Source organism: Littorina saxatilis, unplaced genomic scaffold (genome assembly GCF_037325665.1).
Source record: "Littorina saxatilis isolate snail1 unplaced genomic scaffold, US_GU_Lsax_2.0 scaffold_2228, whole genome shotgun sequence".
NCBI lineage: Eukaryota > Metazoa > Mollusca > Gastropoda > Littorinimorpha > Littorinidae > Littorina > Littorina saxatilis.
The window spans coordinates 1-12,310 of NW_027127065.1; the positions used below are offsets into that span (position 1 = coordinate 1).

The 12,310-nt window shown below is 43.5% G+C and overlaps 1 protein-coding gene across 1 annotated transcript; it reads left to right on the top strand.

Annotated features, from left to right (window-relative positions):
• Positions 1–8: 8 nt before the first annotated feature.
• LOC138955536 (streptococcal hemagglutinin-like) lies at positions 9–11,916 on the top strand. Its single transcript, XM_070327123.1, has 4 exons — positions 9–3,045; positions 4,676–4,862; positions 5,857–6,087; positions 7,017–11,916. Exons 1-4 carry the CDS (start codon positions 181–183, stop codon positions 7,175–7,177), a joined length of 3,444 nt encoding a protein of 1,147 aa, XP_070183224.1. The 5' UTR covers positions 9–180; the 3' UTR covers positions 7,178–11,916.
• The last annotated feature ends 394 nt before the right edge of the window (positions 11,917–12,310 follow it).

A 12,310-nucleotide genomic window follows, 5' to 3' on the forward strand; every position in this document is an offset into this window, starting at 1 on the left:
ACCAAGTCGTCCGTGTCGGTGTCGTCATTCGTCAAGTCGTTCAACCGTGACCCGGAGCCAGAGACTACCAGCCAGCCCGGTGTGACGTCGAGGAAGATTTCTGTGGGTGTCGCATCAAGCGGAGAGAGCGGGAAGCCCATCAACAGCGCTCTGCTGCCGGCCAGCGAGAGAAGGAAGAGCATGCCCGCTCCTTTGTCTGGGTCTTTGCAGCTGACCAAGCCCAACAGTCTCTCTCGTTTCAGGGACCCACCTTTGTCTAGCAGACGTGCCAGCTCCAGGTCTGATGACTTTGAGGCAGATTCTTCATCCGACTACAACTCCGTGCTGAAGTCAAGGCACAGCTTGGCCTCCACAACCTCGCTGAAGTCGGTGATCGCGTCCAGGGAGCATCAGCACAAGGAGGAGCCGCACCACGCCGCGCCGCCCACTGTTGGTAAGGACAAGGAGGGCAGCGGGGTTTCTGGCGTCACGTTCAGGCCACGTTCCTCACTGCATGGTAATCCTGGCGACGTGACGTCACGCAGGGCCAATCGCTCGTCCTGGTCGCCCCAGACCAACACCACTGAGACTGACCCTCACTTCCCCAAAATGATTTTCACGTCTTCTTCACTGCACCACTCTGATCGTTCTGGTTCTCACTCGCACTCTTCTAATTCCTCGAGCCCCAGGCACTCTGCCCACCTGGAGTCCACTATGAAGAAGTTTGACGACCTCCTGTCAGACAAGCACACCTTTGACTCTGAAGAAGAGCTGCCCAAGGTGTCCAACAGCGTGTCGCTTGATCTCCTTAAGTCTCGGAACGCCGGGAGAGTCGCAGCCAGCATGAAGGCCTCGCACGAACCGACAGAGAGTCCTTCTACGCCTGCCAGCGTGCCCACGTCAGACAGTGCTGACGAGGTTGAAAGCTACAAAGCTGCTCCAGCAGTAGCATCAAGAAACAAGGAAATAGCAGAGCCTTCACAGCGGGGCAAAGTTCATGCTAAGGCCGTGGGATCCATACCAGCAGTAGATGGCAGCAAACAAAAGGAAGAGGCAGAATCAGCGTGCAGAGAGGACGCTGGCACACTTCAAAGCCAGTCATCACCCTCAAAAGACTCCCACAAAGAAGAAACGCCGTCTGAAGCGGAGGTTAAAGAAGAGAAGGTTGCTGTTATGCAGCAGAAACCAGCGGAGTCATCACCACAGAATGTCAAACAGCGAACGAAGCCAACGGTCCGAGATGATGAAGAAGAAGATGCAGGCGATGCCTACCCTGAGGCAGACGCCCCAGCAGGCCCACCAGCTCTGGATATTCAGATGACAGCTGATTCTTACCCTGGCCAAGACACAGAAGCACCTCCAGTAGACATCAGCGCGTCACCAGCCTCTTATCCCAAAGAGGACGCAGCCGATGACCTGGCGCGAGAGATGATGTTTCAGCAGCAGGCTTCCTCCATCGTACAGACCGTTCTAGCCAACGCTGCCAGCTTGCTGCAACAAGAGGAGCCACAAGCAGAGGAAGAAGAAGACGACGACGACGACGCCCCTCCTCCAATACCAGATGAAGCACCCCCACCCCTCCCAGGGGCTCCTCCACCTCCGATAATCATGAGAAACAACGCTGAAAGGCTTGTAGCCCCTGAGGACATGGAAGTGCTTCCCTCCCAAGACACGAGGTCGGCGAAATCTTCTCCTCGTTCTTCAGAAGAGCGTACATCCAGTGCTGAGGCTTCACCGAGGGAGGTCACAAGACCGACAGCAGCAGAGCATCTAGAACTGGAAGTTGCAGAAGCTGTAGAAGCGGAGACAATACCAGCCAACTTTACACTACCAAATGAGCAGGATCTTACTGGGAAGAATACGGACTCTCACAAACAGGAGGAAAGCCAGGAACCTGTCAATGACGCAGATGTGATGATCTCCTTCGACTCCAACCCTGCAGATTCTCTCCCTCTGTCTGTGGACACGGACCTGCTAGGCGGTGGTCTGCCAGGGAAGGATCGCTACCTGGAGAACGCGCACGGTGAAAACCCGCCCGTCAGTGACACTTTGTCCCAGGACTCGGGGGTGCAAGACGAAGACATGTCTGAGGACGGGTTGAGATTCTCGCAGGACGACTCCCCGACGTCGCATGGCGACTTCTCCTCAGCCATGATCACGCCGGACGAAATCCCGGTGTCGATTTTGAATGGCAATGACGGTAAAGTGAACGTGGATGTTGTCGAGCATGTTGTCACCAAATCTTCACCTGTTCCTTCACCCCGCGCTTCACCGCGCGTCACTCTGTCACAAGCCTCTTCCCCCACCTCACTGTCACTACGAGACATTACTGTCGTCACCACCCAGGACACCAGTGTTGTCAGCTCACCAAGAGCATCACCTCGGGATAATGTTCAGATTGTTCACGCCTCTCTTACGCAGGTTTCCGCCTCCCCAAGATGCTCTTCAGATCCCCAGCAGACGGAGGCTTCAGTGCCCCGTGGTGGAGCCAGTACAACTGGTGATAGAGGGGAGCGAAAAAGAGACAATTCTGCTGCCAACAGTGCAGCTGTGGACAATGTGGGGAAGGACCACGTGCAATCAGTAGCTATAGACAGCAATAATGACGACAAGGCTGTGAGTAGGGATCGAAGAAGGAAAGACGCAGACAGGGACACAATAGCACAACCTACCACACGCAACGTGAGTTCACCACGATCTCCTTCCCGGTCACCCCGAAAGTCCCCATCACCAGAAGAAGAGGAGACCAGCGAGCAAGAAGACTCCTTCTCCACCTCAGACATCGCTGAAATTGTCAGCTCCAGGAAATGGTGCATCCTGGACCAGAGCGGTAGCATGTTCCTGCACGGTGCCAGCAACTCTACAGTGAGCGTTACCAAGGCAATGATCCGACAGGTGTCGTCGCTGATGCCTGATGACCTGGTGAAGGCGATGGAGGCTGGGAACAAGGACCTGGATGCCGCCAAACTGCCCAAGACTGTGGAGCTGCGAATGGTCTCTGTCCGAGGCCTTAACGGGAGACCTGTCAGCGTGGACGTCACACAGAGGGAGGATTACTTTGTGCAGGTGAGACTTTTAGTTTGACTGTTTGAGCGAGTGTGTGTGTGTGTGTGTGTGTGTGTGTGTGTGTGTGTGTGTGTGTGTGTGTGTGTGTGTGTGGCTGGTTTGTTTCTACTTTTTGTCAGTCTAAATATTCCTAGAATGTGAGAGTACATTATGTCTATCATAGATTATTTGTTTTTTTTAAGATTTCTAATAATGTTGGTGTTCTTAAGAAGGCACATGTCTGCGAGAAAACATTCATACTGCTTGTTTTTGTGTTCACTTTATTCTAGGGAAAATGTAATGGAAGTACGTTTACAACTGGTTTCGGTTTTGTAGCATGTACGATTCTGAAGATTGCTGAGGATCATTGTTTCGCAACAACGGAACTAATCTTACTACGCTTCACTGGGCTGTGATATTCAGTCAAAGAAAACCAAGCTTTCCTGAAACACAGTCCTTTTCTGTGTATCCACAGCTACCACACAAAGTTTGAAACTCATATTATAGTGTAGCCTACCTCGCAATCCACAAATTCCTTTCCTGTCTGAAGCCCCTAACGTGCCTGGGTTTCGTTTTGAGCGAGTCAGATCACATTGCGAAACACAATACAATGACAAGTAGCAACACGTATACTCTTTACTTCATTTATGTATGCTTAGGGGTATCATTTTACAATTTAAATGGGCGGAATATCACGAACTTAGAGTTTAATGCAGAAATGAGCCAGCATAATTATGAAACTTAGAGGACTTGTTGCGCGCCAAGCAGACGCTGTTTCAAAAGGTGTTTGAGTGATAGAATGTCAGAGCAAAGCTTTGCTTGTACCATAGCCAGAGCCTTCTGTGTTGTGAATTTTTAAAGCGTATAGACTTTCTGGAGCCGCTTCGTACTAGTGGAGCGTAAAACAGATAGTATAATGCCTTGCTGACATGTTTCTCGCGACCGTTCATCAGGAGAGCTTCACATTTGACTCGCACAAACAATTTGCCTTGTGGCTGCGACATGCTCATTTGACTTGTCTAGACCCGATTGTTATTTCAGACCAACACTAAAGGGACTTGTAAGCGCGCCCATGTATTAGGGTTCCTTTGCAACAGTTCTTATTTTTAATTTGAATCCAATGACATGTGCGTCCAAACAGTGGTATGTGACAGCGTTGCTTTGCAGTTGTTTTTGTTGTTTATAACAAAGTTGTTGAAGGGAATGCACACCGCTGCACCAACTACAAGAAACCAAGCGTAAACGCAGTCCCGTAAAGTCGCTCAGTCCCAAAAATGTTGACAATGTTTAGGTTAATATAAAATATATAATATTTTGACAATGTTTAGATTAATATAAAATCATAGTTCCCTTGGATGTTGTGTGGGGAAAAAAACTTTTTATTTTATTTCAATATTTGGTGTTAAAGCATGGTCTCTGATTGGTTCAACGCAATCGTGATATGTCACACACTGTTACTTACTTACTGCCCGTTTTGCCGGTTGGCATGTAGGGCAGCAACAAAGGGCCTTCACTCACTGTTACTTACTTACTTACTTACTGCACGTTTTGCCGGTTGGCATGTAGGGCAGCAACAAAGGACCTTCACACACTGTTACCCCAACTTGAATCGTGCGTTCAAAGCTCGTCACGTTAGCTGAACTGTTCGCAGGTGACTAAGGTCCACACCAAGAACTGCAGCGTGGAGGAGGGCGACATCCTGATGTCCGTGGACGGCCGCAGCCTGAGAAACCGCCGCCCGGCACAGGTACACGCTCAGATCGAAGGCACGGGACCCAAGGGCGCCATGCTGACTGCACGCGGCGTCAAGCTGCCGCCATCCGTTGTCAGACAGCTGGGTGAGCACTGGTCGAATTGTGTGTGGGTAGAAGAACGATGTGGATTGGGGAATTGGTTCACTTGTGCTCAGTGTAGAGCTTTCTTCTCCGGATTACGGATTATAGTTTCAAACAAGTTTGAAGGTTTACAGATGTCCTGCTTCATTTATTTCTCGTTTTATGTTTTATAAAAGGACTAGCTGTAAGAAAGGACCTAACGCTATAATCCTCATGTAATAACGTTTTCGAGTTCGAGTTCTCTCTGTTGTTCTCTCTTTTTTGGATGGGTGCCGGGTGGGTGGGGAGTGCGAAGGGGGGGGGGGGGGGGAGGGGGGGAGAGGGGGGGGGGGGGGGTTAGTGGGCAAGTTGTAAAATTAAGAGTGCAAGATTATCCTTAAAAGCGATGTATGTTCCCTGGCTGAATTGGCGACTTTGTATGGTAAGGGTGGGAGAGAGAGAGAGAGAGAGAGAGAGAGAGAGAGAGAGAGAGAGAGAGAGAGAGAGAGAGAGAGAGAACTCGAACTCGAACTCGAACTCGAAAACTTTATTACCGAGGGATGATAGCATTAGGTCCATATGGTCCTTTCTTACAGCTAGTCCCTACTATAATACACACATGAAACAAAGAACAAATATGAAGAATGAAAACATTTAAACAAAAAATCAAATAAAACAAAATTATGTGGGGAAAAGTATAACAAAATAAAAATAAAAAATTCAAAAGTGTGCTTGTTAATGGAAGCATACTATACACTTTCTCTTTCACACACACTCGCACAAGAGAGAGAGAGAGAGAGAGAGAGAGAGAGAGAGAGAGAGAATGACAGACAGACAGACAGAGACAGAATGAGACATAGAGAGACAGAGAGAGAGACACAGAGGGACAGGTAAAGAAAGACATAGAGTTTGTGTATTGGTCTGTTTGAATGTATGCATGTTTATCTGTACATCTGTCTCTCTATCCATATCAACCTAAACATACATTTAATTACACCCACGTCCATCCGTTTTACAGAGGAGAGGAGCCAGGATGCGAGACCAAAGACCCCAGACTTTGACTCTACCCCCACGGCCTCCTCACCCACCTCCTCCAACCCCAACTCGCCCACAACCGCCGTGGAGGTGTCCTCCGGAGTGTATGAGGTGACGATGACCAAGGGAGTCACAGGGGTCGGCTTCTGTCTTGAAGGCGGCAAAGCCTCACCCAAAGGAGACCTGCCTATCCTCATCAAGCGCATCTTTAAAGGTAATAAATGCTGGTGCTTTGGTATTAGAGACAGTGACAAAAGGTCAGGTGTCATGTCTACTGTCCCGAATGACACACGATTGCTGACATTTCACCATTGCCAAAAGAATAAACAAATAAGAAATAGGTAGAAAATGAATGTGAAAACTGACTTTAATTGGTGATCAGCATTTTTTATACCACTAACAAATAATCTACTTACACATAGCTGTTCGGCAAATGTATGTTGCATGGGACACACTGACATGAAAGTGGAAGATTTGTTTCCCTCTAGAAAAACTACATATCAAGTTACACTTTTTGTGCTCTTCCATTCCAGTTGGCAATCAATTGTTAACGCATGTTATTAGAAAAAATAGAACGAAAACAGATTAGATAGAATGAAAAATGTACTGGTGATGTCATTTGGGACATACTGACATGAAAACGTCACCTTTTGTCATTGTCTCATTAATCCTTCTCGACCTGACACAGTTTTCAAATTTAACTTGGTTGCTGACGTTGGACACGATAAGAAATGTAGCTTCGATGTGATGAGGATGATGATGATGATGATGATGATGATGATGATGAGGATGAGGATGAGGATGATGATGAGGATGAGGATGATGATGATGATGAGGTTGAGGAGGAGGAGGATATGTTCTTCGTCCGTTACTGATGACCATCAGTGGATGTGAAAATGGTTGTTTGAAACGTAGCTTAGATGTATTGAAGTAATCAAAGTAGTCTTGGTATATTTTGCAAAATGTGCTAGAGGTTGTTTTGTGGGGGAATTTTTTTTAGAAATGAAGAAAAAGTTCTGGGGTCGGCGGAAAAAAATAGGGTCGGTCGGGTTACCCTAAACCAACATATATTTTTGTTTGGCCTAAATGTTAACACCAAATTCAAGTACACAACACAATAACTATGTACTCTCTCATGTGCAGGTGGTCCAGCCGAAAAGTGCGGTCAGTTGAAGGTGAAGGACGAAATCCTGGCGGTCAACGGAGTGAACTTTACCGTCATGCGGCACTACGAGGCCTGGAACCACCTCAAGTTTCTTGACGACGGTGAGATCCATCTCAAGATCAGGCGAGGGGAATCCTAAAGCCATCGTGGGACCAAGAAGAAAACAATGGAAATTGTACGGAACCTAGTGGGACTCTAATAGAGTGGCCATCAGGCGAAGCGAATCATATCGCTATCATGGGGCCAAGAGAAGAACTCTTGACAACCATACGGCAGTACAAATTGAGTTACCCGCATGCCAAGTGACAAAAAGTGAGCTCTGGAGAAGCAGGTCAAGAATTTGTGGTCTTGATTCATTGTATTATTTTCTGGTACGCTCTTGCCTGGAAGAGCCCCCAGGCTGACAGCGGTGAGATTTGTCTCAGAATCAGGCGATCCGAATGGCTTGGCTTGGAGACATACCTTCCGTGACTCAAAGGGTATCCACAGAAGCACCATTAATGGTGAAATGATTAAACCGTAAATACAAGATACAGTGGTGTCAAGAACCATCACAAGATGAAGGATTCTGAAGTCCTGAGCCATTACCTCGCATGTGGAATCCCTTCTTCAGCTACTGGGCTTGGTTGTCAGTGACTGTAATAAAATGGGGTTCATTAATGAAAACATTACCTCATGACCTATTTGACTCAAAGCTTTGACATTCACAAGATTGTGCAATTGGAACAACCCGCCTATGGTCCAGAGGTGAAGTCTGGAACAATATAGCATGAGCTGATTTGATTTTTGAAAAATAGGACGAAGATTCCTGTTCATTTCAAAGGTTGCACACAACCCTCATGGGACCAACGTTTTGTATCTGGTTGCTACTGTATGGAGACGACCAATAAGGAATAAAATGTCAAATTCATGGCATGACCGTAAATGCGACTTGAACTCTGTCTGTACATTGAATTCAAGCATTATCTTTTTCTCAATTTGCTGCAATGCCGTAGATGTACATAGTTTGATGATATCAATGTGACTACAAAGAACTCGCGCCCTGTTGTTTAAGTTCTCTTGTGAGCACTATTTTGGTTGTTCTTCAACATTATGTGGGCAATATTGTTTGCTTATTAATACTGCCTGAATTCGTTTGAAGCTCGCCATCCTGCAGACTTAAATATGTCTGCTAAATCAGTCGAGGCCTGCCCTGAAAAGCAACAGGGAGACAACCCTGAATATAGGAGCATACAATTGTTTTGGATTATGGGACCAAACTTGAAAAAAAACACCTGAAAGGGGCCATTAGTATTTGATGTTTTTTCCTTATAGTGATTCTGTTTTGTGTATTTGTTTTAGTAAATTTCCCTCAGGTTTAGTTTACATCTTCATCGTGAAAATTGATGAACAACATGCAGCTTTCAAGAAAAGTTGCGGTTGCTGTGTACGCGAAAAGCGATTCAGACGGGGCATAAGGTCAAATAAAGATCCAGCCTAAATCCTTAGCTTTTAATGCTGTCTGACTCCAGAAAACACATAGCTCCGATTACATTAAGCTACTTCTTTTCTTCTTCTTTTATTTAAGTCCATACGCACGTTGTTTTACACTGCTGATGGTTACTTGTATTATAATTGCTTCCTACTTTTAGAAAGTGCCATTGCGCGATGTACTAAGCTTGTACTAATGAGGAGTTTGGACTTTGACATGGAGAACCTGTTATCATTTTCCCGTTTTGAGAAATTATGTCTGAAGTACTTTGCACATTCGTCTTTTGAAGAACTGTACAGTTTCCGATTTAAAATATTGTGAACAAAGTCTAAAGCTGATGCAAATTAAAATCAGTGACTTGCCATCCGTCTAGATATGCGTTGTAACAATTTTATCCTGACAAGAAAACCTGAGTATATTACTCAATGTTTTATGTGGAACACATTTCACTGATATGTTCATTTATTATGTTTATTTCAAAGAAATATAACAGCAGAATTAGTTTACTTTTTTATACGCAGGTTTTGTTTCAAGTGGGTTTTATTCTTTATGTATACTACTCCCATTTTCAAGTTATATAAATCTTCAAACATCAACGACTTTTGTTTCACTTGTTTTTGTTAATTGTTATTCAAAGTTGTACATAATAATGTTGTTTTAAAATGTTGTTTATAAGGACTAATGTTTGAAAAATGCCAATTAAGGACTTTACTGATATACTGTGTAAACTGGGAACAAGTTTATCTTCTTTTGCTTTTACATTTTATCCTTTTTTAAAGTTTATTTTTATGTTCACAAATTGTTATTTTCAGCCAGATGTGATGCTTTTGCATTCTTGGTCAAACTCATGTCTTAAATGAGTAATAAATGATGTATCAATGCATAATGCTTCCCCGATAATACGCCTGCTTTCATATCCTCCCCAATTCTGCGAGAATATGTTTTGGTCATTTTTTGTGTGTATTCAAATTCAAGCAACACTAAATCAAAAATGACACTCATATACCTCACGTAACCTTGATTGCTTCATGTACTGGAACAAATTTGGTTTAATTGGAAATTTTTATTCAGTTAACCCTGTCTGTCCTATAACAACATTCTTTCGTTTGTGTTATGGCTTTCAATTCCAATTTAAGACAGAGATAACAGTTTGTGAAATGATGTAGATGGCGTCATGTTATCCAAAAAAGTCGTCAGAATTCCTCAAAGTACTAATATTTTCGAGTAAAATTCATTCACAAATCATGAATAGATAATAAATTCAAAACTAGATTTGACACTTAAACACATCAAACTTTACATGTATTCTTAAATTTGAAAACAACCCAAAATGCATCCCAACGAAATTTGGCTGTGATTTCTTAGGCCTGTGATGCTGCCATTTGGAACAAATGTGTCTCCCTTTGGTTATTTTATAGTTGTCTCCCTTGCTGCAACGATCCTGTCTCCATATGAATGTGTCATAACATGTTTGTGACCATAATTATATTCCTCGCTTTTTGTTTGAGATATTTCCTGGACAACGTTTGACACGTATTTTTTTTTTGATTTGTGAGAAACTAAGTAACACCCTGCTTTTATTGTTTTTCTTTCCTTTTCATTACCTGTCTCATTTTATATATGTTTCGTTTTATTATTGGTCATATAATTTATTAAAAGACACAACAAAAAATCAAAGTATTTATTGAGGTAATTTATCTTCTACTAAATCAATAATGACAATAAAATCTTATGGCTGTACATAATCGCTAACATAAGAAATATTCAATGAAACGTTCATTCGGGTGTTCTATTGTTTACTGTGAGTTATCAACAACAATTTATCGTGAACTTTTATGGCAATATTTTAAAATGGCAATAACGATGTTCAAATCGGAATTCTGCAAGTATTGGAGCGTAAAGACTAAAGTTGTATGTTATAGACAACGAGACTGAAAACCCCTGCATGTTAAGTGTAGATTTGCTGAAAAATTCATTCTTAATGTGTTCAATGTCTCATTTTTCATTTGAACTCAATCAGCTTCTGATCAAAGACGGACAAAAAATACCGTAGTGTATATATTGTACAGTGAAGGTTGAGTCCGCAAAATATTGATAAGTATATTACTGATGGTTGCAAAATCTGTTCGGAAGTACCGTTTAATCATCTTGTTTTCAATGTGTTTGGCAATATCGTTTTACTTTGCAACGCAGTAATGTCTGGATATAAGCCATCCACCTTTTTTATTGCAATTTCAGGAGCTGGTTTAATTTGTTTTATTATATGTGAGGTTCATTGACGGATGCGCACACACATACACGGACACAGACCACACACACACACACACACACCACACACACACACACACACACACACACACACACACGGCCCCCCGCGGGTTAGGGGGAGTCCCATATTGGTTGGGACGAGAAATAATTTACCCGATGCTCCCCAGCATGTCGTAAGAGGCGACTAACGGATTCTGTTTCTCCTTTTACCCTTGTTAAGTGTTTCTTGTATAGAATATAGTCAATGTTTGTAAAGATTTTAGTCAAGCAGTATGTAAGAAATGTTAAGTCCTTTGTACTGGAAACTTGCATTCTCCCAGTAAGGTAATATATTGTACTACGTTGCAAGCCCCTGGAGCAAGTTTTTGATTAGTGCTTTTGTGAACAAGAAACAATTGACAAGTGGCTCTATCCCATCACCCCCCTTCCCTCCGTCGCGATATAACCTTGAACGGTTGAAAACGACGTTGAACACCAAATAAAGAAAGAAAGAACACACACACGCATACACCCAGCAAACCTGTCAGATTCCTGCTCTTAATTTTGTTTTTGTTCCTTCCATCTGTCTTTGCTTTGTATGTGAAAATTGTGGTTATTTTCGGGTATGTGCACCGCATTTCACATTGTGGCTAAAACAACATTACTTCTTCTTCTTCTTCGTCGTTCACTATCTCCAGAGGTTGAGCACTATAACGTTTGATCAATTGGTTTGTCTCCATCATTTTGTGATTTGCGTGATGCAGCGCTTTTTGGCACCCAGGGGGTCCCGCATCTCCGGCTTCGGCCATGGACGTTGATCAGGGGTCCCTCCCTTAGACCAATTGCCTTCCTGGGCTGTTGAGCTTGGTCTGCCCGTGGTTCTATTTCGGAGTTTTCCTTCTCCTAGACTGGTTACCTACCATGGTTGTCGAGTCCAGTCTACCCGTTAAAAAACAACATTACATTTTTCCACCTAACATGTATTAGATAGACTGAGAGAAAGAAAAGGCTACTAATACATTTCCTTACTTTACGTGCTTGAGCAAACTGTAAAGCAAAATGTGTAAAAAGTGAATGGCTGTTTTGTAATATATACAACGTGTATAATTATGTGTATTTTGTAGTCGTAAGCAGAAAAATAAAAGAATTTTGAAATAAAATGTGAATTTTCGACATTGCTTTATTTTCATAACTCTGTCTCTTCCTGTCTCTTTTTCACTTGCTATCTCTCTCTCTCTCTCTCTCTCTCTCTCTCTCTCTCTCTCTCTCTCTCTCTCTCTCTCTCTCTCTCTCTCTCTCTCTCTCTCTCTCTCTCTCTTCTTAATTTTTTTTAAATGTTATCATTATGTGTCTCTGCGTCCCAAGGACAGATTGTAAGAAAAGGCGTAGCCTTAAATCTTAATCCTTGTTAAATACAGTTCAATTCAATTCTCTCTCTCTCTCTCTCTCTCTCTCTCTCTCTCTCTCTCTCTCTTCTTAATTTTTTTTTAAATGTTATCATTGTGTGTCTGTGCGTCCCAAGGACAGATTGTAAGAAAAGGCGTAGCCTTAAAT

What these genes read in the sequence shown, in the direction of transcription:
- LOC138955536 (XM_070327123.1), top strand. Translation starts at nt 181, where the DNA reads ATGCCCGCTCCTTTGTCTGGGTCTTTGCAGCTGACCAAGCCCAACAGT. An exon ending in GGGAGGATTACTTTGTGCAG is followed by an intron (nt 3,046 to 4,675) that starts GTGAGACTTTTA and finishes AACTGTTCGCAG; the next exon opens with GTGACTAAGGTCCACACCAA. An exon ending in ATCCGTTGTCAGACAGCTGG is followed by an intron (nt 4,863 to 5,856) that starts GTGAGCACTGGT and finishes TCCGTTTTACAG; the next exon opens with AGGAGAGGAGCCAGGATGCG.